General features: G+C 56.0%; 2 protein-coding genes across 15 annotated transcripts; one reads left to right on the top strand and one right to left on the bottom strand.

Moving 5' to 3' along the window:
- Positions 1–601: 601 nt before the first annotated feature.
- On the bottom strand, positions 602–12,456 carry TMC8 (transmembrane channel like 8). Of its 5 annotated transcripts, none has more exons than XM_084749057.1 (17): positions 11,856–12,045; positions 11,582–11,672; positions 10,910–11,103; positions 10,648–10,793; positions 10,285–10,434; positions 10,003–10,088; positions 9,209–9,345; positions 8,810–8,957; positions 7,730–7,900; positions 7,455–7,594; positions 3,338–3,461; positions 2,939–3,036; positions 2,645–2,828; positions 2,381–2,511; positions 2,139–2,297; positions 1,527–1,605; positions 602–1,166 (listed from the first exon to the last, which is right to left on the bottom strand). In XM_084749057.1, exons 3-17 carry the CDS (start codon positions 11,068–11,070, stop codon positions 912–914), a joined length of 2,169 nt encoding a protein of 722 aa, XP_084605183.1. In that variant the 5' UTR covers positions 11,071–11,103; positions 11,582–11,672; positions 11,856–12,045; the 3' UTR covers positions 602–911. The 5 variants fall into 5 exon arrangements, with proteins under 5 accessions (XP_084605183.1, XP_084605182.1, XP_084605181.1 ...); XM_084749056.1 differs by having other exon boundaries at positions 10,910–11,081; XM_084749055.1 differs by lacking the exon at positions 11,856–12,045 and adding an exon at positions 12,342–12,456 and having other exon boundaries at positions 10,910–11,672.
- TMC6 (transmembrane channel like 6) lies at positions 12,417–26,973 on the top strand. 10 transcript variants are annotated; one of them, XM_084749048.1, is made up of 21 exons: positions 13,233–13,432; positions 13,883–14,030; positions 14,755–14,897; positions 15,002–15,117; positions 15,211–15,306; positions 15,626–15,784; positions 17,407–17,512; positions 17,643–17,739; positions 17,904–18,161; positions 18,560–18,750; positions 19,208–19,352; positions 19,676–19,831; positions 20,101–20,252; positions 20,349–20,528; positions 22,410–22,505; positions 22,642–22,717; positions 23,663–23,796; positions 23,901–24,077; positions 24,182–24,260; positions 25,344–25,444; positions 26,569–26,973. In XM_084749048.1, the coding sequence occupies exons 3-20, from the start codon at positions 14,842–14,844 to the stop codon at positions 25,434–25,436; spliced, it is 2,367 nt and encodes a 788-aa protein (XP_084605174.1). In that variant the 5' UTR covers positions 13,233–13,432; positions 13,883–14,030; positions 14,755–14,841; the 3' UTR covers positions 25,437–25,444; positions 26,569–26,973. The 10 variants fall into 10 exon arrangements, 9 of the variants coding, with proteins under 9 accessions (XP_084605169.1, XP_084605171.1, XP_084605168.1 ...); XM_084749046.1 differs by having other exon boundaries at positions 13,234–13,432; positions 25,344–25,432; XM_084749047.1 differs by having other exon boundaries at positions 13,235–13,432; positions 25,365–25,432.
- Positions 26,974–27,614: the final 641 nt, after the last annotated feature.

Genomic DNA, 27,614 nt, shown 5'->3' with positions numbered 1-27,614 from the left:
CTGTCTCTGTGCCTGGCTACATCCAGGTCAGTCACCTCAGAAGTAGTAGATCTGTTTGCTTTTGAACTGAGCAAGCCATTTCCTTCCGTGTTCTGGGCTCAAAGCCACTGCAGCAGGAGATGGGATGGGATGGAGAAAAGCTCCAGGGGCACCCCTGCCCTGCCTTTGTAGCCCCCACGAACATATCCCTTTCTGGGGTCACCTCCCACAGCACACCCCCCATAGGTCTCAGACCGCAGTACCTTGCCTCTGAGAGCCGGGTAGGGTGTGCACTTTCACCCGCGGACAGGGCAGGGGGTGCTCACAGGGAAGGTGGAGGTACAGATGTGGGCCATGGGCCCTGATCTGCTTTCCCTGAGAGACCCAGCCTGTCACTCAGCTTCAGCAAGCCACTCTCCTCAGAGCTGCATGCGGGTTTAGCGTAGCTTTGGAGTCCAAGTATCTGGTTCCAGCCTACCTCCTGCTGAGCACAGCTTCGCCTTTGTGCACAGGAGGTACAGATGAACCCTCAGTCCAGGCTTGTTCAAAACCAGCTCTTACAGCATCACGGAGAGGGGTACACAAACGTTTCTGAGTAGCCCCTTCCTAAGAAATTTAAGTCTTTCCAAAAAAAATAATTCATATTTATAAATCGCATCCATGACTTAATATACGTACCATTGTGTACACTATAAAACAGTGAAACATTTGAAGGGGATGAGCTAGAATAAAACAGAGGTAGAAATGATCATATTCCTCCTGCTGACCTGAGGCCTTGGCCCGCTTTGAGAGTGTTAACAAAAGGCCAGGAGCCAGCTGTATAGGTGGTAGTTCCGGGGGCCAGATATCGTGGGGGTGAGGAGGTGGAAGGGCTGGGAGTGGGGGAGGGGCTGCAGGAAGCTGCGGAAGAGCTAGGGGAGGTGGGGTGGGTGCTACAGTTCTGTGTGGTTAGGGAAGTGAAATCTGGAGGCGGGAACCGAGGCACCGGGGCCTCCCAGGCTCGTGGAACTCAGCCTGTTGGAGGGTTCCAGCCGGGACGTCCTGGGACCCGGTGAGCCTGGGCACGGGAATCCGGGGCAGAAGGACCGTGGACGCGAAGCTCGAGAGTGAGGGGACTCCGGCTCCGGGCTCAGCTCAGGCAGCAGCCGCGAAAGGTCGTCCACCAGATGCCACTTCTCCTGGACCTGCTGCAGGGAACCAGAGACCAGGCGTTAGCTAGAAACTAGCTGTAGCCAGAAGCCACGCCCACAAAGCAACCTGAGACCACGCCCCCGCCAGGAATTGTTCTCACCTCGAAGCCCCGCCCCTGACCTAGGACCGGAAGCACCGCAGCACCGCCCCCAACGCGCCGGGGCCCCGACTTAGACCACGCCCGTAACCTAAGGCTTTGCTTCAACCCAAGGCCACGCCTCCACCGAAGTCGGGTGTCTGTTACAGCAGGCAAGGGTTCCTCCCTAACCTGGGGGGGGGGTACACCCACTGCAAGGGAAAAAACCCCGCCTTCCTCAGCCCAGCCCTCCAGTACACTCAGCAGGGCAGCCACTCACCCACACCAGCTGCTTCCGCAGCGCTTGGATGGCTCTGGCGTTCGCCCGGGTCTGGGAGACGCACACGGTCAGCGCGAGGCTTAAAGCAGTTAGGACCCCAGGTCAGTCACCTCCCAGGCAGGCCACAGTCTGACTTCCTTGCCTCTCCTCTAGTCTGTATCTTTGAGACAGGGTCTTGTCATGTAGCTCAGGCTGTCCTGGAGCTCACTCTGTAGGTAGGGTGGCCTCAAAGTCACAGCGATCCTCCTGCCTCAGGCTCCTGACTGCTCGGCCAACATGTGTGCCCAGCTCTAACTGTCTCCATCTCAGGGCTCACTGCTTCTCTGACGACCTCCCCTTCTTCCCATAAGCCTTCACTCTGTGTCTTACAACATGGCAAAGCTGGTTCGCCAGGGACTCTGTTTCCCCAGTGGCCGTGCAGTCCTCACAGCATCTTTGGAGCCCAGAGATGCCTACAGTATGCCCCCGGGGTCGCCTGTCTTTGAGCCCATGTGTCCCTGGCTCCTGCACCCCGCGACACAGCCTACAGATGGTCAGGTGTCCACCACCCTGGGGAAGGAAGCAAGCCCCTGGGGTTTCTCCCTCCGTGCTGTGCCTGCTGTTTAGAGTCACCTTAGCACAATAAGGAGCGGGAAGCTGAAGGCGTGGGAGCTGAGGTAGTGGAGGGCACGCTGGCCAGGGAGCGGGAGCTGAAGGGCCACCAGCTCCGGTACCACTTGCCAGGGGCTGGAGTAGTTGGAGAAGAGGCCGCAGTCCCAGGAGGAGCGGGTGCTGGAGAGATGGGAGCGGGCAGGGTTGTCAGAGTCTAGGGTAGGAGTTGCTGGACCAGCCTCCCGGCCACCAGCCTTCATCACCTGCTGATGACGTAGGCCAGGGGAACTGCAGCCAAAAGCAAGCCTAAGAGCAGCACCAGTTGGAAGAAAAAGGTGGAGCTGGACGCTCGGAAAAGCCTCGGGGATGCCTTGGAGTTCCTCAGGAGGGTGTACTGCAGGCGAGAGACAACAGGATTCACCAGCGTGTGTTCTAGACCATGGAGTCTGAGGTCCAGGAAGGGGAGGGTAGAAACAGGATTGCAGAGCTCAGGGTGCCCACGGGGCCGCCTGCCCCAACCCCCTCACCTTCTTGATGTAGAAGGTGAGAAAGAAGAAGACACTGGTAAGTAGTGGCAGTAAGGGGCAGTAGAAGAGGCCCATCCAGGTGACAGTCTGTGCAGCCACGATGTCCAGCACGTTCTTGGGCACCAGGAACTCCTCCCGGTCCAGCCAAGTCCAGAACCAGCCCGAGAATCGCTCCACTAGCAGCCTGGGGTAGGGGGGGATCAGGGTACACTCCAGGCAAGACGGGTATGCGAGACACATGCGCCATCGCACCCTCACTCACGCCGTCCCCTGGGGCGTCCCCATGTAGCTCACCTCCGAGGCAGGCTGACCAGGAAGGCGAAAGCCACGGTGAGCAGGAAGTTGAAGATGATTAATTTATATACCTCTTCACCCACTGAGTTCTCCCAGCACTGCGATGCAGAGGGAGGGGACCCATCACTATCCTCAGGGTTGCCCGGATGCCCTTCCCTCACCCACTGCTTGCCGGGGCTGGGGTGGCAGCGGACTGGTGCCTGAGGTGGGTCTCAGTGCCCGTTTGGAGTCAGACATGATCTCGGGTAGAACTATAGCAGAGGACGCCCAAGCCAGGAGAGCTACAGAACATCTGGAGTGTGGCGCAGGGCGCCCCCTGCGGGCATGCCACAGTATGGCAACTTGGCCCCCAGCTAGGCACAGTGAAGCTTTGTTGGGAAGCAACGGGCTGCCACACACCTGGTAGTCGCAGGCGTTGTAGCCATAGGACTCGCAGCTGGTCTTGTTTCTACCTATGCAGAGCACAGTCTGACCCAGGGAGAAGGAGAACATCCCCAAACTGGCCAGCTTCAGCACCACGCACCTGCGGACGGGATATGCGTCATGCGAGGGTGGGTCTGGTTCTATCCAGACCACAGAGTGGCTGGTGTCTGAGATCCTGTGTCCTGGGCTCTGCTCCTTTCTTAATAAGAGCTCAGCCTCCTTTCAGCCTGCATCATCTCTTGCCAGTGTTTCCCAAAATGCGTTCCTCAAATCTGACCTACATAATTCTCAGCGAAAGGGTCCTGTTTCTAAGCCATGGTTTTAGAAACACTGAACCATGCAGCTCTCCTCCCCGCCGCCAACTTTACAAATAAGACGTTTCCCTGTAATCCCAGCATTTGGGAGGCAGAGGTAGGCAGAGTTCGAGGCCAGCCTGATCTACAACGCAAGTCCAGAACAATCAAGACTACATAGAGAAACCCTGTCTCAAAAGACAAAAATAAATAAATAAATGAAAGAAAGAAAGAAAAAAAAAAGATGCATCTCGCTAGAGAAACTATGCACCTTCCTGGTTGGCTCAGAACTCACTAGCTAGGCCAGGCTAGCCTCAAACATATGGAGATCTGTCTGCCACTGCCTCTGAGGGCTAGTGGTAAAGGAGAGCACCACCATGCCTAGCTGTGTGTGTGTGTGTGTGTGTGTGTGCACGCGCGCGTGCGTACACGTGTACGTGTGTTGCATGTGTGTTGGGTACACTCGCCTGTACATGTTCATGAGGTCAGAGGTTGACTGTGTATCTCTCTTTATTGCTCTCTGCTTAAATTTTAAAACTTTTTATTTTTGTTTATTTATTGGAAACATGGTCTCACTATTTAGCCCAGGCTCACCTGGGACTCATTCTGTGAACCAGGTTGACCTCAAACTCAGAGATCTGACTGTCTCTGAATCCTGAGTGCTATTTTTATTTATTTATTTATTTATTTATTATATGAGTGCGTATCTGCATGTTCACCTGTAGGCCAAAAGAGGGCATCAGATCCTATCACAGATGGTTGTGAGCCACCATGTGGTTGCTGGGAATTAAACTGATGACCTTTGGAAGAGCAGTCAGTGCTCTTAACATCTGAGCCATCTCTCCAGCCCCCTATTTTTATTTTTTTAATTACATGTTCTATGTCTGTGTGTGGTTATGTGCATGGGAATGTAGCTGTCAGTGATGGCCAGAGGCGTCGGATTGCCCTGGAGTCAGAGCTGTAGGCAGTTGTGAGCTGCCTGATGTGGGGGCTGGGAATGTAATTTGGGTCGTCTGGGAGAGCTCTACCTGATCCTAACTGCTGAGTCGTATTTCTACTCTCCACTTTTAAATTTAAATTTTTGTTTTGAGCCAGGGCCTCTCACAGAACATGAAGCTCAGTGTTTGAAGTTAGACTGGCCAATGAGCCTGTGGGATCTACCCAGGCTGGCCAATGAGCTCCTGGGATCTACCCAGGCTGGCCAATGAGCTCCTGGGATCTACCCAGGCTGGCCAATGAGCTCCTGGGATCAACCCAGACTGGCTAATGAGCTCCCAGGGTCTATCCAGACTGACCAATGAGATCCTGGGATCTACCCAGACTGGCCAATATGCCCCTGGGATCTACCCAGACTGGCCAATGCGCCCCTGGGATCTACCCAGACTGACCAGTGAGCTCCTGGGATCTACTCAGACTGACCAATGAGCTCCTGGGATCAACCCAGACTGGCTGATGAACTCCTGGGATCTACCCAGACTGACCAATGAGCTCCTGGGATCTACCCAGACTGACCAATGAGCTCCTGGGATCTACCCAGACTGGCCAATGTGCCCCTGGGATCTACCCAGACTGACCAATGAGCTCCTGGGATCTACCCAGACTGACCAATGAGCTCCTGGGATCTACCCAGACTGGCCAATGTGCCCCTGGGATCTACCCAGACTGACCAATGAGCTCCTGGGATCTACCCAGACTGACCAATGAGCTCCTGGGATCTACCCAGACTGACCAATGAGCTCCTGGGATCTACCCAGACTGACCAATGAGCTCCTGGGATCTACCCAGACTGGCCAATGCGCCCCTGGGATCTACCCAGACTGACCAATGAGCTCCTGGGATCTACCCAGACTGGCCAATGCGCCCCTGGGATCTACCCAGACTGACCAATGAGCTCCTGGGATCTACCCAGACTGACCAATGAGCTCCTGGGATCTACCCAGACTGGCTAATGAGCTCTCAGGGACTACCCATCTCCCTGACCCCAACCCTGGCGTGGGGTGTGGAGTGTTACAAGCTCTTACACAGGCACTGGGATCTGAACTCTGGTCCTCTTTCATGCTAAGCACACACCTACAGTTAAGCTACTTCCCAGCCCAACTTGCTAACTCCTGGGCTCAGTGCTCAGACCTTAGGCGTCAGAAACACATGCCAGGTGTAGTTTCTGGGTGTGTCGGGACTGCACTGGTCTGACGGCCTGAAACGATCACATGTCTGTACTCTGGCCAGCGCCGTGTCTGGGACAGTGCTGTACAATGTGGCTGGGAACCGAGGGCTGGCCTCCAGTGCAGCGCAGGCTGAGAGCAGGGGAACCTGGGAGTTTGTTACTCTTTTACCTTTGGAGCACCTTTAAGATAAAGAGGGCCAGGTGTGGTGGCGCACACCTTTAATCCCAGCACTGGGAGGCAGAAGCAGGTGGTCTCTGTGAGTTTAAGGCCAGCCTGGCACACTTTAAATCCCAGCACTGGGAGGCAGAGGCAAGCAGGTCTCCGTAAGTTCAAGGCCAGCCTAGTCTACAGAGCAAGAACCTGTCTCAAAAACAAACAGCAAACAAAGTCTTGAAACAAGGCCTCTCTTCTCTAAGGCTGCACACTGTGTACTCCACGGTCACTGGCTTGAGAGCTCCCAGATGATTCTCCTGTCTCTCGCCCATCTCAACACAGGAGTGTTGTGGTTACACACGCGTGCTAACACGTGTGGCTTTTTACATGTGTCTCAGGCTCAGGCCATCAGGCTGGCATGGCGTGTGCTTACATCTGCTGAGCCTTCCTGCCACACCCTGACGTTGATGGGTTTTGATGGCATCCAGGCTGACTTTGGATTTGTAATCCTCCTGCCTCTGCTTCTCAAGTGCTAGGGCTGTGTCGCCGTGGCTGCTACAGTTCAAGCTGTTTCTGTTTCAAAGCAAATCAGATGATGAGGGAGGCAGAGGAGGGAAGAAGGCAAGGCTCACAGAGGCGAGACGGGAGAGAAGCTGGCAAGGCACACAGGATTCGTGGAGAACACCCCAGGTGCGGCTTGCAGTGCAATCCTGACCAAACAGCAGAGGTGGGGGGAGGAGGGTGACCTGGGCCAGGACACTTCAGCAGTGCAAGCCTCCGTTTACCTGCCTCTCAAACAGGCAGGAAACTGGTCCAGCATTCTTAGGCTAAGTTAGGGTGATCAGGGTAAGGTGCCCACCTCTCTTGATGTCCAGGAGCTGTGTCTCAAATTGCCAGGGTTTTTTTTTGTTGTTGTTTTGGTTTTTTGGTTTTGTTTTTGTTTTTGTTTTTTGACACAGGGTCTCTCTGTGTTAGCCTTGGCTGTCCTGCTTTGTAGACCAGGCTGACCTTGAACTCACAGCAGTCCTCTTGCCTCTGTCTCCCGAGTGTTGGGATTAAAGGTGTGCACCACCATGCCTGACTGGTTTTGGCTTTTTTTTTTTTTTTTTAAAGACAGGGTTTATCTATGAGCACTAACTTTGTAGACCAGGCTGGTCTCGAACTCACAGAAATCCTGCCTGTCTCTGCCTCCCAAGTGCTGGAAATAAAGGCATGCGCCGCCACTGCCACATGGCAAATTGCCAGATTTTTAAAGTGTACACAGCTGGTTCTTGACGCCCCAAGGCCAAACAGCACCCTGCCCCTCTGAATGGCCCTCTGCTTGATGCAGGCTGCTGGCTCCCTTCAGCAGAGGCCCCGACTGTGGGTCCCTGAGGCTGAGTGCTCTAGGGGCACCGCCCACCTCCCCTTTGGTGTGGTGGTGAACATGAGGGCCTCCCAGTTCACGACCTGGGGACCCCCATGATGCACCTGGGTGCTCACCAGATCAGGGTGAGGTTGACCTCAGTGCTGGGGGAGAAGTTCTCCAGCTGGATCAGGACTGTGAACACTTGGGGACCCAGGAAGTTGACCAGGGCGATGACTCCAGGAGGCAGATACTGGAGCACCAGAAAAAGGGACTCCTGTGGGGAGAAAACCAGGAGGTCAGGGTTCCGAAGACACAGCCTCCATTTTATCATCTGCAAAGTGGGGTCACCTTTCTCCTCCCACAGCTCACACCAGAAGAGCGAACAAACATACAACCAACCATCCCACACCTCCTTGTTGTCCTGTGAGTACTTGGTGGCCCAAAAGATGGCGCTGATGGCTCCAACCACCAGGAGTAAAATGAGACCATTGGTCCGCAGGTGGGCGAGCAGGTGGCAGGCCTTCTGGGCCCGGGTCCGCTGTTGAGCCAGCTCCGTGCGGCGGCTCTCTTCCAGTTCCACCTGAAGGGAGGAGAGACGAGCCTGAAGCACTCCACGCCCACACCCACCCTCACCCAGTCACTAGCCACCACTAATCACAGACACGCTCTCACTCAGCCGAGTACATGGTGCACACATGGAGGTGCGTGTGTGAACACCATAGTGCACACATGGAGGGGTGTGTGTGTGTGTGTGTGTGTGTGTGTGTGTGTGTGTGTGAAGGCCATGGTGCACACATAGAGGTTGTATGTGTGTGTGTATGTGTGTGTGTGTGAACACCATAGTGCACACATGGAGGGGTGTGTGTGTGAAGGCCATGGTGCACACATGGAGGTGTGTGTGTGTGTGTGTGTGTGTGTGAAGGCCATGGTGACATATGGAGCTTACAACTTTTAGGAGCTGGTCCCTTTCTCCCACATGTGAGAGCCAGAGATAAACATCAAGCCAGCAGTCTCCACAGGGTTTTGTACCATATCTTGGCTGGCCTGGCACTTATGTGACTGTAGCCCAGGTTAGTCATAAACTCATGGCAACCGTCCTGGCCCAGCCTCCTGAGCGCGAGATCAGCCATGCACAGCATACCTAGACCCATTTACATACTGATTTACTTTAAGACAGAGTCTCACTGTGTAGCTCTGGCTGGCCTCGAACTCACAGAGATCTTCTTGCCTCTGCCTCCCAAGTGCTGGGATTAAAGATGTGCGCCACCAGGCCTGGCTCACACATCCTTGTAACATGTGCATGTTCGCAAACACAGCTGATTCACACTGCGGTGTGGTCACTCTTGTTCACAGCCACACACCGCCCCAAGCACAGCCATTTTCGTTTAAACGCCCTGTCACAATGTTTTCCCACCCTGCACACACAGACAGACACACAGAGCCCCTCGCCTGGAAAGTCATCACCACACATGCTCTGCCTTGCACACACCTTCAGCTCATTGCTGATTTCATGTCTCTTTATGGTGGCGGCTTCCCGCACCCGGATGCAGAAGTCCCATGATGAGAACACTTTGGCGCTGAGGGGCGCCCTGTAGCCCTGGCCCTGGAGTGGCTGCTGTGGCAGCCCCTCTACCATCCTGGAGGAAAGGAGAAGGATTGCTGTGGGGGGCTCCTTCACCCGCCAACCTTGGCAGTAGCTTGGGTGGGGTTCTGGCCTCCCATGTTGGGGCAGGGACCCCTGTTCTTGGAGGCCAGCTTCACTGTACAGGGGGCAGGCTGGGGGACCAGGGTGAGTCTTGCAGCGCAGCTATCTGTCTGCCAACTGAGGGGCTCCTTGCCCTGAGGAGGATGGCCAAGGGTAGAGACAGTGTGGGTTTTTTTTCCTCACCGCTGCAGTGTCCCACAGAAGCAGAGGAGCAGGCAGGCCATCGGACTGAGAAGGTAGGCTAGGCGGATGCTGTATGCGGAGCTGTGCTCTGGCTCTGCCCGGTAGGCACCATAGAAGAGATAGGTGTTGTTGAAGGCCTAGGGACACAGTGAGGGCGCGTGCGTGCAGGTGAGTTCTGGGCCTAGAAGGACACCAGCTCCCTGTGCTCCCCAGGCAGGCCTTGAACTTGTGATCCTCCTGCTTCGGCCTCCTGAAGGCTGTGTTTGCAGGTATGCACCGCTGTGCCTGGCCTAATATTGTCTCTGTTTTACAGACACTCAAAGAAATTAGGTGACTTGTCCAAGGCTGTACAGATTTGGATCCAGATCTCAAGATACTGGCTCAGGGGGCCCCTGGGATTTGGAGCTACTTTCCCCTCTGCTCTGTCCCCCTACCCCCCCCCCCAAGCCAGACAGGTTTCTCCATTCTGGAACTTACTGTATAGCCCAGCTGGCCTCAAACTCGGAGATCCACCTGCATCTGCCTTAAGTGCTGGGATTAAAGGAGCGCACCACCACGCCCAGTGGGAGGAGGTGCTTATCTTAGAGGCCCGGACGCCTTCCCCCAGTTTTTTCATGCTCCAAGCTAGGTTCTATGGGTTATGGGCACATGTTCCTATTATGTCCCTATATCTGGTCTGGCTGGCCTGTGTAAGACTCTCCCTGAAAAGGAAAAATATCTCCTGAGGAGCTGGAGTCCTTTCAGACTGGAGTCTCCCAGATGCCCTGGAGCATAGCAGTAAAGACCTCACTTACCCTGCCAGTTAAAATATTCCACACTGGGTTGTGGAACCTTGGCATGGCCCTCTGGGGCAGGTGGCTGCCGGGGCACTGGACGCCTGCTGAGGAGGAAGAGAAGACCGTCTGGGTAGGGTCCCCAAGGTACACATGCCGCGCTATCTTCAGCTCCTTTGCCTCTACCCTAATATACTGAGGCCGTCTGAGGTTGTGTTGGGAGGCATCCGTGCGAGTCCAAGGCTAGCCCATGCAGCATGCCCAGACTGAGGCCCACAGGGTCAGGGGAATCACAGCACTCACTCGGTTTCAGGGCAGGGCCTGGCTCAGGAGGGCCGAGCCAGACCAGGGGCAGCAGCACAAAGCAGGTGGTCAGCAACAGGGTCAGCAGGTTGAGCAGCAGCAGGAAGCGAAGGAACGTGAAGTAGGACTGGATCCCAGTCCCGAAGAGGCCTGTGGGAGCAAAGTAGGGAGGGTCAGGCACCCGTGTGAGAATCCCAGGGTTGTGTGATCTGTTTGAGTGGGGACCAGCCCAGGGTAGCATTAGTGCAGCATCTCCCAGAGGGCTGTCACCCACCTAGGCGTGCACGGGAGGAATCAAAGGATTGTACACGGAGGAGGGGCTGACTAGGGAGGTGGGAAGTGAGGGTCGCCATGGGATCCTACCCCCAATCTCGTAGAGAGCTCCCTCCCAGAGCCCGAAGCCCCGGGCCAGCCGCTGTGCTGCCTCCCTCAGGTGCTGTCGCGCCACCTGCCTCCTATGGTGCCACCGCTGCCACCAGGTCTTCACCGCCTCGGGCTCCCGCAGTTCCCTACAGGACCGTGGTGATGGGGGCGCCCTTGAGTCATCTATCTGACAGGTGCATCCTCCGGCGCTCCCTCTCCCCCCCCCCGCCCCCCACCGCAGCTTGTCCAATGCAGCACCCACCGGATGAAGCGCTTGTCCGCCATGGCGTAGGGCAGCATCCGCACCGGCGCCCGGGAGGCGCACAGCCGGTCCACTTCTTGCTCCCACAGCTCTTCCGAGGCCGCTTGGGATTCAGGCGTTCGGGGAGCTGGTCCTGACTGCACTGACCACTGGCGAAACATCCCGGTAGGCTCTCGGGGACAGACAGACAAGATCTTTGCTTGTATGAGGAACGAGGGGGGGCCCTGGCAATGCCCACTACTGAAAAGACGCCTGCTGGGGTCGGAGCCTGAGCTGTCCCCTTCCACTTCTCAAACAAACACACAACCAACGCTTAGTCTCCCTGCCTGTCAAGTGCAGTGAAGAGCCTCCAGGACGTGAGGAAAGAGAAGCCTGTCGTGAACTTTAAGCTTCGGAAAAACGCAATCACCACTCTTTTCCATGTGCTAACTGGCTTTTTGGGCAGTCAGCCCTATCCGAAACCCCACAGCTCCTAGAGCCCCACTTCCTGCAACACCCCAGCTTTGGATGTACTAGGGCCCCGTTCTGTGTGTTCCTTTTTGACCAGCCTAGGTCTCCTCTGGTCTTCTTAAGGGACCCAGAACAGGAGGTGTTCTCAACCATGAGAAAAGGAGAAACCCCTACACCGGAGGAAGCTGCAGCCTTGGCCTTCTTTCCCCTCACAGTCCTTACCTCTACACCGCAGGCAGCTCACGAAGGGGCAAGGGGCCAAGCTCCCCAAAGAGCCCCCTCCTGCGACCAGCTCCTGACACACCAGGCAAGGCTGTGAGGGAGTGGGATGGGGTCACGTGACAGGAACGGGGAGGGGGGGCACGGCGCCTCCTCCTCTCCACCCACTCCCCCCTTCCCCTCCCCCGCAGTTTCCTCTGCCTCTGCATACAGACTTCCTGCACCGCAGCACCGGAGGGGCCGGGGCACAGGTGAGAGGCGCTCAGTGGGCACGCACCCGGAGGACTCGCTTCCCCGTGCTCTCAATTCTCCTGCCGTTCCCCTTCCCGGCCTCCAGTCCCTTATCTGCTCTCCTCAGTCGCTCCAGAGAGCTCGATAGTGACACGTGGAGGGTTCCAGCACATGCAGCTGCTAGCTCCCCTGGAGTTCTTTCTTTTCTTCTTTGCTATTTCAAGACAGGCTCTCACTGTGTAGCTCTGACTGTCTTGGAACTCACTATGCAGACCAGGCTGGCCTTGAACTTACAGAGATACTTGCCCAAGGCTGGTATTAAAGGCCTGTGCCGCTATGGCAGGCTGGCAGGTTATTTCTGAACTCACCGCCTTAATCCAGGGACTGCCCTCCCTATTACTACGCCCTGGCCAGGTTGTGGCGCCCGAGCCCAGCCTAAGGGCTTAGGAAGCGGCTCCCTGCCAGTCACTCTTTAGGAGTTATCTTGGCCAATTCCCAGTTCTGGGAGCCCCAGCCCTTCCTCCCTGTTCACCTCTTTTAAGGCCTTGTCATCTCAGCTCTGGATTCTCTGAGACTGTATCCAACAAGTTCATGCAAGAAGGCTCCCCAGGAAATGACTTTCCGGGTGGGTCTGACGTCATGCAAAATTCAGTCTAAGTGCAAGGAGACAGACTGAGGAGGGCCGGGGTCTGGAGGCCAAGACGCCTGGTGCCAAGACACAGCTTGGTAAGCCTACCCAGCCACACAGGGACAGTTGCCAAGGAGCTGTCACTTCCCCCAAGCTCAAGTGAACCCTACTATCTCATCTTTGTGCCCCACACGTTTTCTGTGTCTGTTATCCTTTTTTGGGAGGCGTGGCCATTCTGTCTCTCATGGGGGAAGGGGCTCCATGGAGCATCCTGGTGGCCAAGTCCCCAGCTCCAGCTGGTGACACTTGGAGGGAGGTAAAACTTTCTTAGGCTCAGTTTTCTCATCTGTGAAAGAGAAAGATCATTGACTATTGTGTTAGTCACAGAAAACCAGGCGATTGGCGCAGCACTTGGGACGATGGCTACCGGAAGCAGCTTAACTCTAGCTTTAGAAACAGACACCACGCCCAGGGCGGAGGAGGCAGTAACTCCGTTCCTCTGTGAGAGGTGGTGGTGGGGGACAGTTAACCCAGGCTGCGGGGAGGGGATTACACGATTGCGTGTGGGAAGGCTAGGGACTGGTAAATAACCCTAGGACGTGGGTGGGCGTGGAAATACAGTCCCGTTTAGAAACTTGGAGAAACCGACTCCCCGCCAAAATTAGGGACTCCGCCTAAGGGTTGTATACATCCAAATACTCCGACGCACCCACTTTGCTCAGACTTGAGGGTAGATCGCTGGGGTGGAGTCCGAAGCTGGCGGGCACAGGGCACTGTTTTGAATGGGCGGGGCCTACACGCGGGCGGGCGGGCCGGCGCAAGTCATGTGACTTTTCCGGCAGCTGCCACGTGGGCGGGTGCTGGGGCTACCTCTACCTGCCAGTCTGAGAGCCATCAAAGACAGTTCTTTAATTACTGTACCCTTTATTACTGACTGTTGACTATTCTGGTGGTGGAGCTGAGACTGCGGTTCCCCGCGATCGGTGCGCGCACAGGTGAGCCACTTAGGGGGACGGGATCCTCCCTCCAGCAGGTCGCCTGCATTGGGGTGTAGGGTCGCAGCTCCGGTGTGGGGTCGGCTGTTTCCACCAGGTGGCTGACAGCTTGGGTGCAGGTTCCTGGAAATTGCCGCTCCTGGCTTCTCCCCATCTGGCTTAGGGCGCAGAATGGTGCGCCACGGGTCTGCGCGCACCTGGCTGGCCCCAGGAGGCACTGATGACCTAGCGCCCAGGCAGATCCGGGGTCCCGGCCCTTAGCACTCCCAGCCCCTTGTGGAAAAGGAGTGTGGGGCGGTCTGGGGCCGTGAGCCTGAGAAGTACTGTGGCCAGGGAGGGGACCTAGGAACTAAGAGGGCACCACCTCTCCTGGCTGATTTCCATCCGGGCGGGGCCACCACCGGCTGGCTCCAGGCTGGCCTCACCCTGCTGCGCTTCACTGCTGTGCAGGCGGGGGCGTGCCGGGCGCTAGTCCGGTTTGCGCAGGGGACTCTTGGCCGTCGGGAGTGCTCCGGAAAACTGCGAGTTCCTTAGGCGAAGGAAGGCAGGAAGGATCGTCTGGGCTTGCTTTCTAAGGGGACAGACCTTCTGGAGTCAGGTGATTGGTTGCTCTTTCTGCTGCGCACTCACTTAGGGCCTTGGGCCAAGAGGACAATAAGCCCCTAACAACGCTCTCGTTGTAACTGTGCCGGGTGATCGTGCGGGACAAAGGGAGCTTGTGCTAGCTCAGCTTCCTCCTCCAGCCTCCAGCTGCTTTGGAAATGTGGGGAGGCAGTCTCCCGAGGACAGGAGGAGCACCCAGACCCGAGTGTTGGGGATTCGGTTTCAAGGAGTCCTGTGTGTGGACGCTGCCTCCGCGGTGCTGGGGGCAGGGCTTTGTGGCTGCCTAGCCGCGCTTCCTGCTAGAGAAAGCACTTTGGGGTCATAGGGCGGGCACAGGGAAGTCCTCCGAGCCTCGGGGCCCTTCTCTAAAGGGCATGGCGCTTTAGGGCCACGCCTGGGAACAGACCTGAAAGGGGTAGTGTTCTTAGCCCTCTCCCCCGGCTTCCCGGGACTGGCGACATCTAGGAAACCAATGCGGGAGCTACGGGCCGCACCCTTCCTTCCTGTTTTCTTCCCTTCCCCAGAGCCAGTCAGTCACTAGTGGGAATGTTATTTGGGGCCACTCGTTTAACCCTGTGTTTAGTTAGTTAGTTAGTTAGTTAGTCAGTCAGTCAGTCTGTGTTTAGTTAGTGGGAATTCCTGGAGTGTGTGTCTCTGCCTCAAGTAAGGGCCCCAAGGAGTGGGTGCCAGGTATTGAAAGGTGATTTTTGTCTCAACAGATGGTCTGTGTGGGGTCCCACAGTCTGCATGTAGTCTCTGAGCTTCCCTAGGTCTGCAGACCAACCGCCTGAGGCTGTACCACAGCCATGGCTCAGCCACTGGCGTTAGCCCTGGATGTCCCAGAGACCACAGGGGATGAAGAGTAAGTCCTGGTTCCGGCGCTCTGGGATGTATTTGTCTGATGTGGAGCCTTCTGGAAGCGGGAGCGGCCCGAAGCATGGATTCCCACGTACTTCTCCCCCGTAGCCTGGATCCCAGCCCCTATGAAGAGAGTGAAGTTCACGACTCCTTCCACCAGCTCATTCAAGAGCAGAGTCTTCGCGTGGCTGAGGAGGGGCTGGAGCTGCTCCCCTTGCCTCCAGGTGAGCGCAGGCCTGGTGCAGGCAGGACCTGGGAATACCTGCCCTTGCGTGTTACAGGCATGGGGTGGGCTGCAGCTTCTCCTTCATCCCTAGGCAGAGGTTACCAGCCCCTCCCAGCCCCCGAAGGTGTCCCTGCCCATAGCACTGCCACTCTCCGCATCTTGGCCAGCATGCCCAGTCGTACCATTGGTGAGTAGGGCCCTCTGCTCTTGTGCTGGCCTTCACCCCAGCCTGGGTGTCCGTTCCTCTGGGCTCCCAGTCTTCCTGTTGCTGGGGCCTGAAGCTCAGCATCTCACTATGCCACTCGCTACTCTCAGCTTTACTGGATTCTAAACATGACAACATTTGTCATGAGAGGAAAAATACGCTCTTGGGCTTCTGGGTAAAGGGTTTCCCCCAGCCCTGGGAAGGGCTGAGGGACAGGGAAACCTGGTGCTGAGGGCTTTGTAGACGGGTCTGAAGCCAGTCCTGTTCTTACCCTCTGCTACCCTGCCACCTGTATTCCAAGGTCGCAGCCGTGGGGCCATCATATCCCAATACTACAACCGCACCGTGAGGCTGCGGCGCAGGAGCAGCCGGCCCCTGCTGGGCAATGTGGTACACTCTGCCCGGCCCAGCCTTCGCCTGTATGACCTGGAGCTGGACTCCGCAATCCTGGAGGAGGATGGTGAGTGAATAACCCACCCTGCCGGCCGGGCAGGAGCCGGGACACAACAGCCAGGGAGCCTCTCTCTCCTGCTGCCTGAGGGCTGCTTGGATGTGAGGCCGCTCTTGAGGAACCTTTCGTATCGGACATGAGCTGCAAAGGTCTTCTCCAGGGTAGGCCTACCCTCTCCACCTCAACCCATTCCCCCTCCCCCCCCCATGCCCCCCCATCCCTGAGTGCTGGGAGGCTTCCAGCCTGTGATGGTGGTCAGGAGACCCAGCCATAGCTTTTACTTCCTGCTGGGTGAGACAAACATGAGCTGAGTCAATGGGGCATCAGGATGCTGAAGGGCAGAGGCAAGCACTAGATGTGACATTGCAGAAAAGCACCGTGGGAGCAGCCCAGCCTAGGGCTCCAGGGCGGCGGCCTTGAGAAAGAGACTTGGAGCGGAAGAGGCCAGTGCCAAGGCCCTCAGGCCCAAGGCTCCCGATGATGGGTGCGGAGTGGGTTAGCGTGCCGTGGGGTCTGAATCCAGGTGACTGGCTCAGCTTCTCCATGTACCCTGCCACCTGGCCATGTCACATTCCTGAAGGCCGCTCTCCCCTGCGCCTGTCTCTTTCCCTCCCAGTGGATGGGACCCAGTAAACTGAGAACTAGGCAGCCACTGTCACCAATCTGTCTCCAGGCCCTTGGTGACTGAAGACAGGGCCGAGGCCTTGAACTCTGGCCGCCTTGCCTCTGCAGATTATTTGTCTGTAAATTTGGAGTTAGGAAACTCCTCCCCCGCCCCACAGGGTAGTCATAAACACGAGGTGGCATCTGCCGGAAGTGTGGTTAACAGTTTCTCTTCCTGTCGCTGTGATAAATACTCTGCCAGAAGCAGCGTAAGGGACACAGGTTTACTCCGCCTCACAGTCCAGTGTGGCGGGGTTCCAGGTGACAGGGCCTTAAAGCAGCTGGTCATGTGGTGTCCACAGTTAAGGAGACTGAGCAGATGCTGGGGCTCAGCTTGCCCCCTCTGTTATATACGGCCCAGGATCCCCTGCCCAGCGGTAGGCTGGGTCTTCCCACGCTGATTGAAATAATTGAGTACGACCCGGCATGCCCCGGGACCCATCTTCAGGTGACTCTAGACTGTCGCGTTGAGAGCACTAACATCACAGCCCACCTGTCCCTATTCCCCCTGTGACAGGATTAGGACCTCTAAGATGAGGGAGAGCACCACTGGTTCCCCGAACCTCATTATGTTGAGTCCTAGGTACCTTGATCACATGTCCTGAGAGGTGGGGGAATGGGTGGGTAACAGCTCCCCCTGTGGTCAGGCCCTGCCCTCCACTCTTATTAAGTACTGAACACAGCTGGGAAGTACTGGGGTCCCCTGGGCCTTAAGGACGTCACAAGGATCTGGCGGGGCCTGGAGAAGGGGCTCCTGAGCTGGAAGGGTAGAAGAGTGAGGGAGGGGGCGGGGCTGTCAGGAGCATGGTCTGGACCGTTGGCCCAGGTGCGGCTTTGGCTGTATGGGCAGACGGGAGGCATCTGGGTGGGTCTTAGAGGGTTGCGTTAGGCTGGTGGCTGCCCAGAGCCCTGGTCAGTATACAGCAGGAAGGATGCTGGGCACTGAGGGACCTTCTTCCTCTGGGTAGAGAAGCGGAGCCTGCTAGTGAAGGAGCTTCAGGGTCTGTCGGGGGCCCAGAGGGACCACATGGTCCGGAACATGCCCTTGAGCCTGGGTGAGAAGCGCTGGCTGAGGTGAGTGCCCCGTGGCCTCAGGTGGCCTTCCTGGGCTCTGGGGGTGGGGGATGGGGACACGTGGGAGGGGGGATTCACATTCTTCTGTAGTTTAGGGGTTTATGCTCTAGGTGTTGTTTCTGTCCCCCAGAGAGAAAAGTTGGAGCCCAAAGGGAAAGCGGAGGGGCCAGCAGGGCCGACATGGGGCCTTCTCCTGCTGCAGCCGGCTCAGATACTCCTGTATCTTGGTAGGACCTCTGAGCCGTGAGGTCACCTGCTGTGGATGTGGGCGGCTGGGGTGTGGACACCCTACCCTAGTGCTGTCCTATCCAGGGACTTGGAACGTCAGCTTTTTCCGTGTGATCTGTCCTGGCGCCTCAGTCCTCAGGGTGTCCTCCATCTGTCCTTACAGGCTCTGCACAGCCTGGGGCTGGCGCTGCTCTCAGGCCTCTATGCCGCCAGGCCATGGCGCAACGCTCTGAAGCAGATCAGCGGGCAGTTTGGCTCCAGCGTCCTCTCCTACTTCCTCTTTCTCAAGACTCTGTTGGTCTTCAACACGCTGATGTTGGTGCCTCTGCTGGCCTTCCTCGTGGGTGTGCAGGCCGCCTTCCCGCCTGACCCGTCAGGCCCTGTCCCTACCTTCTCTGGTCTGGAACTCCTCACAGGCGGGGTGAGGCCTTCAGCTCCTGCCTTGGCCTCTTGTGCCGTCTTGTCCCAGTTTCCCTGGTGGGCTCCTGCCGGTTCCGAGGTGTCCCTATGGGTGGCTTTTCCTTCTGGGGGGCCCGAGAATGGGCTAGGACCGTGATTCTCAATCTGTGGGTCGCGGCAACCCGTTTGGGGCTCGCATATCAAATATCTTGCGTATCGGATATTTTCATTATGATTCGTAACAGTTGTAAAATTACAGTTATGAAGTAGCAACAAAATGATTTTATGGCTGGGGGAGGGGTCACCACAACATGAAGAACTGTATTAAGGTGCTTCTCAACCCTCCTAAGGTTGAGAAGCACCGGGTTAGGGGAAGGAAGGAAGGAAGGGAGGGTCCGTGACCTTCTGTCCTCCTGCCAGGGCCGGTTCACACACACAGTCATGTACTACGGCTACTACAGCAACACCACGCTGAGCCAGTCATGTGTCTCCCCGCGGGAAGGGGGCCAGTGCAGCCCCAGGTTGGGCAGCCTGCCCTATAACATGCCGCTGGCCTACCTCTTCACAGTGGGGGCCGTCTTCTTCATTACCTGCATCGTGTTGGTGTACAGGTAATGACCTCAGCCATGTGGCCCTCACTCTGAGCACCAGTCTTCCCTCCAGCGCCTTGCCCGCCTGCCCGTCCCCTCGTGCCTGCCACCCCATGTTGCCATCGAGCCGCCCATCCGCCCACCCATCCGCTTTCCCATCCACCTCTCTGTCTCGATTAGTCTTTCCTTCTGTGCACTCGTTCTTCCTTTCCACTCGCACCCACCCATCCACCGGCCTGTCCATCTGTTTACCCTCTTACCCATCTAACCATTCCTGCGTCCCCCCCTCCTGCATGAGTGTTTTCTTCCATCAGTCTGCCCATCCATCTGCCCATCTGCTCAGCTACCTGCTTGCCGACACATCCTTCCCATCTGTGCACATCTGCCCATCCGTCCACCTGCCCGTCCACCCGTCTACTCATCCGTCTCCCCATCCCTTTCCATGGCTCACCTCCTGCTTGTCTCTGCTGCCCACTAGCATGTCTCACTCCTTTGGGGAGAGCTACCGGGTTGGCAGTACCAAGGGCATCCATGCTCTTACTGTCTTCTGCTCCTGGGACTACAAGGTGACTCAGAAGCGGGCCTCCCGTGTCCAGCAGGACAACATCTGCACTCAACTAAAGGTAAGCAGCTGCCTGCCCCATCCATGGCCACTCAGCTTCTGCAGACCTGGCCTGGATCCTCTCAGGATCAGATAAATGGTCAGATCTGTGTGGGAGTGGTGGCCAGCTGGTGTGGAGGTTCCGGGCTGTGGTGGTCTTTCCCTAACGGTGACCAGGAGCTCCTGCACTCTTTCTTCAGTTGGGTTGCCTCTGTGGCTTTAGTGCTGAGCTCCAGGGACATGAGGGAGCTGGAGTTACAGGTGCTCCAGGGTGCTGAGGCTTGGGCAGGAGGGACTGTGTCCGCTCAGGGGCCTCTTTCTGGGGGGCACTCTGCCCACCTGCAGGAGCTGCTGGCTGAATGGCAACTTCGAAAGCGCCCTCGGAGCGCATACGGGCAGCTGCGGCAGGTTGTCGTCCTAGGTCTGGGATGGCTGCTGTGTCTGGGGTCCACAGTGGGCTGTGCGGTGGCTGTCCTCACCTTCTCCGAGGTCATGATTCAGGTGAGGCAAGGGACAGAATGTCCAGTGGCTGAGACCCCATGACCCCATCAGGCCAGGGTCATACCCCATGGTTCTCACCCTCCTCGATTCCTCTGGGGTGGAACCGAGGCCGGAGGCGAGCTGTGTTGTCTTGGGGGAGGGTTGCCACCTGCCATGTGGCCCCATCTTTCAGCCAGACCGTTCCGGTAGTGCCTGCTCGCACAGGACAGCCACAGTGAACATGTCCCTGTGAGTGGTATGGCCTTTTCCAACCCTCTCTGCTCTTACAGGGACCTGATGCTGACAGCCAGGGGCTGGAGCTGCTCGCCTTGCCCCTGGTGGTCAGTGTCCTTAACCTGAGTGCCTCCTACCTGTTCCGCGGCCTGGCCACCCTGGAGCGGCACGACTCCCCTGTGTTGGAGGTATACATGGCCATCTGCAGGTGTGTGGCTGGGCGCACGGGCTGCCGGGTAGGGCTCTTGGCGTATCCGTTGTCTGGCTTCTTCTCCTTTAGCCTCTCAAACCTTCGCCTGTACAGGAACCTCATCCTGAAGATGGCTGTACTGGGTGTGCTGTGCTACCACTGGCTGGGCCGCAGGGTGGCCGCCCTGCAGGGCGGGTGCTGGGAGGACTTTGTGGGCCAGGACCTGTATCGCCTCATGGTCGTGGACTTCCTCTTCACACTCTTGGACTCCCTTTTTGGGGAGTTGATATGGAGGTGAGAAGGCTTCTGGCGTCCTGCCGGGACCCACCTAGGTCAGTGGGGGAGGCACAAGTGGGCCAGAGCCAACGTGTGCTGGGCTAAACCTGCCAGTCTGTGAACACTTCTCAGACAAGGACGGTGGGAGGCCGGATGGGAGGCAGTTTCAGCTTAGAAAGGAAAGTTAAGGTTTCAGTGTTGCTCGCAGGCAGCGGAAGAGAGAGGAGGGGCAGTTTTAAAATGTCACGGGCGGGCCCTGTGGGTTCTAGCTTTTTGAATCCTGCTGTGTTTTCTTTGAGAATACATAGTTTAATGAGAGTTGAAAAGTGAGATAACTTTTTCAAACTTTTCTTTTTGGCTTTTGGAGGTGAGGTTTCTCTGTGTAGCCTTGGCTGTCCTGGGCTGCCTTTGTAGAGCAGGCTGGCCTTGAACTCACAGAGATCCACCTGCCTCTGCCTCCCGAGTTCTGGGATTAAAGGCGTACACCACCATGTCCTGCTCTTTATACCTGTTTTATTGTGTGTGTTTTTGTGCATGTGTGTGGGCACATGTGCTCTGGGAGATCAGTTATCTTCTAACGAAGTGGGTCCTGGCGACTGAACTCAGGTTGTTAGGGTTGGTACACCTGCTGAGCCATTTTACCAACCTTTTTTTCCCCCCTCCATCTGAGGTAAAAGCCTCACGTTAAACTTCAATCTTCCTACTTCATTGTGATTTCTGAGGAGCAGAGATTACAGACCTATGCCACCCCACCCAGAAGGCTTTGTTTTATTTTGTTTTTTGTTGTTGTTGTTTTGTTTAGTTTTGAGACAAGGTCTCTATGTAGTCCCAGCTGGCCAACTCCTGACACAGACCAAGTTGGTATCAAACTCACAGATATTTGCCTGTCTTTGCCTCTGGAATGCTGAGATTAAAGGTGTGAGCCACCATGCCCTGCCACTTTTGGTTTCTTGACGCGTGGTCTCACTGGTCTTTCCGTGTAGTATAGGCTGGGCTTGGCCTCCTGAGTGCTGGGAAAAAGTAAAGGTTTATTGTTTGTTTTTGTCTTTTCTGAGACAAAGGCCTGACTGCCCTGGGGCTCACTATGTAGTCCTGGCTTGACTTACTGTGTCTCGGCCTTCTGAGTGGTGGAATTTCAGATATGTGGCAGCTTGCCCGTTCCATTTTTATTGTATCATTTATGTGTATTTTCTGTGCGTGCATGCATGTGTGTGTGTGTGTGTGTGTGCGCACCCATGCGTGTGTGTGTGTGTGTGTGTGTATGCGCGTGCGTGCGTGTGTGTGGGCGTGTGTGCGCGCGTACATGCGTGTGGTGATGGAGGCTGTTAAAAAGGAGTGAGATAGCTGGGCGTGGTGGCGCACGCCTTTAATCCCAGCACTCGGGAGGCAGAGGCAGGTGGATCGCTGTGAGTTCGAGGCCAGCCTGGTCTACAAAGTGAGTCCAGGATGGCCAAGGCTACACAGAGAAACCCAGTCTCAAAAAACCAAAAAAAAAAAAAAAAAAAAAAAAAAAGGAGTGAGATATTCCTTACTAACCCACAGCTGGAGCTACAAGCAGTTTTTGAGCTACCTGATGTGGGTGCTGGGAATTGAACTCAGGTCCTTTGGAAGAACAGCAGGTGCTCTTATCTACTGAGCTGTCCCCTCTATCCTTCCCATGTCGATTCTATGTTTGTTTTGTTTTAAAGTAGTACATCACTTGATGCTGTGGTGTCTCTCTTAGAGGGCAGGCTCAGAGGAGCTTCTGTGGTGACAGCCCCCAGGCCCGGGTGGCCACTGTCTCTCCTGACATTTGCTGGGTGCTAGCCTGTAGTGGTGCAGGTGGCCTGGTGCTGTGGGGATGAGGGTCCCCCCCCCCCCCCCCCGCCCCGACTCACCTTCAGGGGCTCCTCCATCCAGGCTCATCTCAGAGAGGAAGCTCAAGAGGAGGCAGAAGCCAGAGTTTGACATCGCGAGGAATGTTCTGGACCTGATTTATGGGCAGACACTGACCTGGTGAGGGGCTCCTACCCGCTTTCTTGGGCTAAAACAGCCTTCTTTTGGTGGTGGGTGGGCAGCGGGGAGTCCTGGTGGGTGGCTTTCTGGGCAGGGTTGGAAGGATGCTCACTAGCCCTCCCTCTGCCCTCCTCAGGCTGGGCGTCCTGTTCTCACCGCTCTTGCCGGCAGTGCAGGTCGTCAGGCTCCTCCTCCTTTTCCATGTCAAGAAGGTAATGTGGGCTAGGTTGGTGGTGGTGGGCACTTTTACTCCCAGCAGTTGGGAGGCAGAGGCAGCCAGTCACTGAGTCCAAGGCCAGCCTGGTCTGCCGAGCAAGTTCCAGAGCAGTCAGGGCTATATAATAGGATCCCTCTCCCCACTGCCCTCCCCCCAAAAAAGAGGGTAACTTGGTAGCACTGGGCTGTCCCTCCATGCCATTCCTGTTTTAGGCAGACTAGAGACATCTGCTGGTTCCCACATCTCTTGGGAGTGACTCTGGGTCTCCCTCCTCAGGTGGTGTGCTCAGGGGCTGATGGGTATGTCCAGCCTTCTGCCTTCTACTGCCTCTGGAGGAAGCTTTTAGCTCAGCTGGCTCCTTCCAGACTCTAGGCCAGCTTCTACCAGAGTCTTCTCTTGGCACCCACTAGGATGAGGGGAGCAGGGCCTCTGTCCTGTCCTGTCCTGGCATCTGGCTTGGGGCCTGGCTGCAGGCTCAGCTTTTGTCTCCCTGCCCCTTTCCTCCCTCTTTGTGTTAATGGAGCTTAGGGGGGGAGGGGAAATGGTTTATTTTGGCTCATTTAGAGGGTGTTGTCCTCCGTGACAGGGCAGGCATGGCAGCAGGAACACGAGGCAGCTGATTACGTGGCATCCTCAGTCAGGAGGCAGAGAGGAATGCTGGGGTTCAGCAGGCTTTCTCATTTTAATGCAGTGAAGGAGGACCCCAGCTGTGGGATGGTGCCAGCTTTCAGGGTGGGTCTTCCTACGTCAGTTAAGTGAATCTAAATATGCTCAATCACAGGGGTGCCCAGAGGTTTGCCCACCGGATGAGTCTTGGTCTTGCCAGGTTGATAAGCAGTATGAACCATAGTCTTAGAGGACCAGGGTTGGGGGGAAATAGAGTCTTCGAGGCAGGGCCTGGTGGTCTTGGCAGAGTGCAAATCATGGCCTTTGTCTCCAGGCAAGCCTGATGGCCAACTGCCAGGCACCACGACGACCCTGGCTGGCCTCACACATGAGCACCGTCTTCCTCACCCTGCTCTGCTTCCCTTCATTCCTGGGCGCAGCGGTTTTCCTGTGCTATGCTGTCTGGCAGTGAGTGGAGGCTTGTTCTTTGGCTTGGGGTGACACAGGGCATGTCTCATCCTGGCTGAGAGTGGGACTGTTGCCTCAGGGTTCCCGGTCTTCTCCTTCTCCAGGGTGAGGCCCTCAAGCATCTGCGGCCCCTTTCGGACACTGAACACCATGTATGAGGCAGGCACAGTCTGGGTGCGACGCCTGGAGCATGCTGGTTCCACGGCCTCCTGGTTGCCCTGGCTGCACCATCTCCTGGTGGAAAACACTGCCTTCCTTTTCCTGGTGTCAGCCCTGCTGCTGTGAGTCCTACAGGTGGGGTGGCAGTGAGGCTGGCCCGGGGTAGTATCCTGTGCTGTCCTAGTCCTGCCATCACCCTGAGCCTGAGCCTCCACCATCTCCTCAGGGCTGTCATCTACCTCAACATTCAGGTGGTGAAAGGCCAACGTGAGGTCATCTGCCTGCTCAAGGAACAGATCCGGAATGTGAGTGCCAGCCTGCGCACCTCGCTTACCAGGTGCCCTGTGCCCCTTCTATTATTTCTGGAGATAAGAGTTTCACTTTTTTTTTTTTTTTTAAATTTTAGACAGGGTTTCTTTTTGAAGCCTTGGCTGTCCTATACTCGCTTTTTAGACCAGGCTGGTCTCGAACTCACAGTGATCCGCCTGCCTCTGCCTCTCGAGCGCTGGGATTAAAGGCGTGCGCCACCACACCTGACCAAGAGTTTCACTCTGTACCCAGGTTCTCCTGCTTTTTTTTTTTTTCCCCTTGAGACAGGGTTTCTTTGTGTAGACCTGGCTGTCCTGGACTTGATTTGCAGACCAGGCTTACCTTGAATTCACAGTGATCTGCCTGCCTCTGCCTCCCTAGTCCTGTGATTAAAGGTGTGCGCCACCACACCCGGCTCTGGTTGGATTTTTGATCCACATTTTAAGTTGGTGCTGGGTATTGCACCAAGGGCCTCCTGTATGCTAGGTAAGCACACTGCCAACCGAGTTACATTTCCAACCTTTATTTATTTATTTATTTATTTTTCGAGACAGGGTTTCTCTGTGTAGCCTTGGCTGTCCTGGACTTGCTTTGTAGACCAGGCTGGCCTCAAACCACAGCGATCCACCTGCCTCTGCCTCCCGAGTGCTGGGATTAAAGGCGTGCGCCACCACGCCCGGCCCCAACCTTTATTTTTTAAGAGTTTATTACTTTGTAAAAATTCTGTGTAGAGTTGGGTTCTCCTACTTCTTTGTGGGTTCTGGGGAGTTTTCTGCGGATCCTTCGGACAACCCTGGTCTTTATTTTTGAGATAGGGTTTTACTATGTAGCTCCGATTGACCTTAATCTCAAAATGATCCTCCTGTCTCAGTGGTTTTAGTACTGGGGGGTTTGTCCTCACACATCTGCCTGCCTCTGACTCCTTCACTGGAATTAGAGGTGTGGGCCACCATGCCTGAGCAGCCCTTCTTTGGTCTCTGTCTACACTTTGCCATATTGTACTTCCTACATGAGCTCCCCAGTAGCCTGGAACAGGTCAATTCTGGGGTGGGGGGGATGGGCAACTTCTGTCTTCTCAGGTTTGTGTTCTGGCCTTTCAGGAGGGAGAGGACAAGATCTTCCTGATCAACAAGCTTCACTCTGTTTATGAGGAGGAGGGAAGGCACAGGTGATGGCTGAGGTCTGTGTGGCCTCTATGAAGGGACTGGGGAGGAAGGAGGGTGGGTGGAAAGTGGCATTCCCCCCCCCCCCCATTTCAGTGGTGCTCCCTTGTTGAGGCACCTCTGGATTCCAGGTGTCAGTTTCTGGCTTGCCTCAGCCTCTGTTACCTCAGTTAAAGCTGGGATTGCAGCTGCTGAGATGCAGGGCTTTGTGCAATCAAGATACCCTCAGGGGTAGGTCATGGGGGGGAATGGAGAGCCACACTCAGGCATTACTAAGGCAGGCCAGCTTTATTACTTTATTTAAATATTTTAAAATAATTTTGTGTATATGGGTGGTGTTTTGCTTGCATGTATGTCTGTGTACCATGTGTGCCTATGGAGGTCAGAGGGCATTGGATCTCCTGGAACTGGAGTTAAGCTGCCACGCTGGTGCTGGGAACTGAACCTAGGTTCTCTGGAAGAGTAACAAATGCCTAAAACTCTGACACATCTCTCCATTTCCACAGACCTGCTCTATAGTGACCTTCAAAGCAGAAGAATCTCTCTGCTGCGTGGCACACAGACACCATGTTACACCACACACACACACACACACACACATACACGGATGGGGGTGGGGTGGGAGAGGCTTACAGCCCCATCCCCGTAGCAAACTGAGGCTTGTTCCGTCAGGTCATGTCTGCAGGTTCTTTCTGCAGCTCACAGTGAGGCCAACGAAGGCATCTCAGAACATCCAGTCATCATGGGCCTTGGGCTACCTTGCAGGGACACCCAAGCAGAAGCAGCCCTGCCCTTGACTTGCAGAGATTGAAGTTTCCCTTAGTTTTGACGCCATCTGGTCCTCACAGCTGGTGTACGTACTGCGCTCCTTGAGCCCATGTGGATGACAGGCCTTTACTGAGGCCCATAAGGCTGCTGATATGCCATACAAGTGGCCAGTCCATATGGCCCAGTCTTTCTCCCAAGCAAATCCTGGAATGTAATTCCTGGTTCTTTACACTACTCTTCCAGCGTGGCCGTCCCCACTGCTCCGTGGGCCTTGACATGTATTATCTGACTCGGTTCCCCTGCTGAACCACCACCCGAACAGCTTCAAGGGCTTTAAGGTTGGTTGGGTCACCCTGACTTTTGTTTCTGACAGGCCTGGCAGAATCCAGGAGGCCACCATACCAGCTGCCCTGCCTGTGATGGAGGGGACATAAAGGAACTTTGCACCCCGAGTCACCATGACCCTGCAGGTAGAGGCTTGGGCCTGAGATCCCCACAGGACATGGCAGTAGAGTGACTTTCTACAGACTCAAACTGGGGAAGGAGCAAGGATGAGGGCCACTCCCCAGGGACCCTTTCCTGCATGGGGCACCTTCCCCTGGCCTTTTTTGAGCCCTGGCTGTTGGGAGTGAACTATGTAGACCAGGCTGGCCCTGAACTCATATTTACTTGCCTCTGACTCTCAGGTGCTAGAACCAGAGGAGTGCACTACCACACCTGGTTTTCCCTTTCCCCAATTTTTAAAAAAATTTATTCTGATTAAACGGGTTTTGCAAAATGGGGTTGTGTTTTAGGATGAGCTTGTGACCTGGCAGGTGCTTGGTGCCCAGTAGGCTTTCCATGGGAAGCTTGGGGCTAAATGAGGGTTGTCCTCTATTGTGGCCACATGTTCCTGGGCAGCATGAAAGGTGTGTGCCTGGGATGAGAAGCCAATCAGTGGTGACGTTACATGGACAAAAGTGGAGGGAAGACTTAGGGAAAGACTCTGAAGGGATGACTTGACACTTGGAGTGAGGAGACCCTCAGTAAAGGGACCACAGTGCCCCATCTAGGAAGTGGGTGGTGCAGGGTGAGATGCCTCCCTGGGTGGGCAGAGAGCTTGGGGAGCCCGAAGGCCACTCTCACCCTGAGACTGCAGCCACAGCACCCTCTGAGTGAGCGGATGGTCTTCATGAGCTCCATTTGTTGGGGAGTCACCTTGGGTTGTGACATGCCAGCAGGGCTGGTCCTGTGTTTTTCTCCTAAGGCCATAGAAAGCTGGTGCCATGGCTGTGTCAGCATGACAGTTTGTCTGTCACAGCTGACCCAGGCTGCATGAGCTGTGTCTCCAGGCATATGCCCGTGGACACACTCCAGATTTCCTAACCAACCTGGGGTCTCCACAAAATGAAGAAAACTGTGGATGAGGACTGGACAGCT

Source organism: Acomys minous (assembly GCF_964271855.1).
Source record: "Acomys minous genome assembly, chromosome: 12".
NCBI lineage: Eukaryota > Metazoa > Chordata > Mammalia > Rodentia > Muridae > Acomys > Acomys minous.
This window is presented reverse-complemented; position numbering and strand designations above follow the sequence as displayed.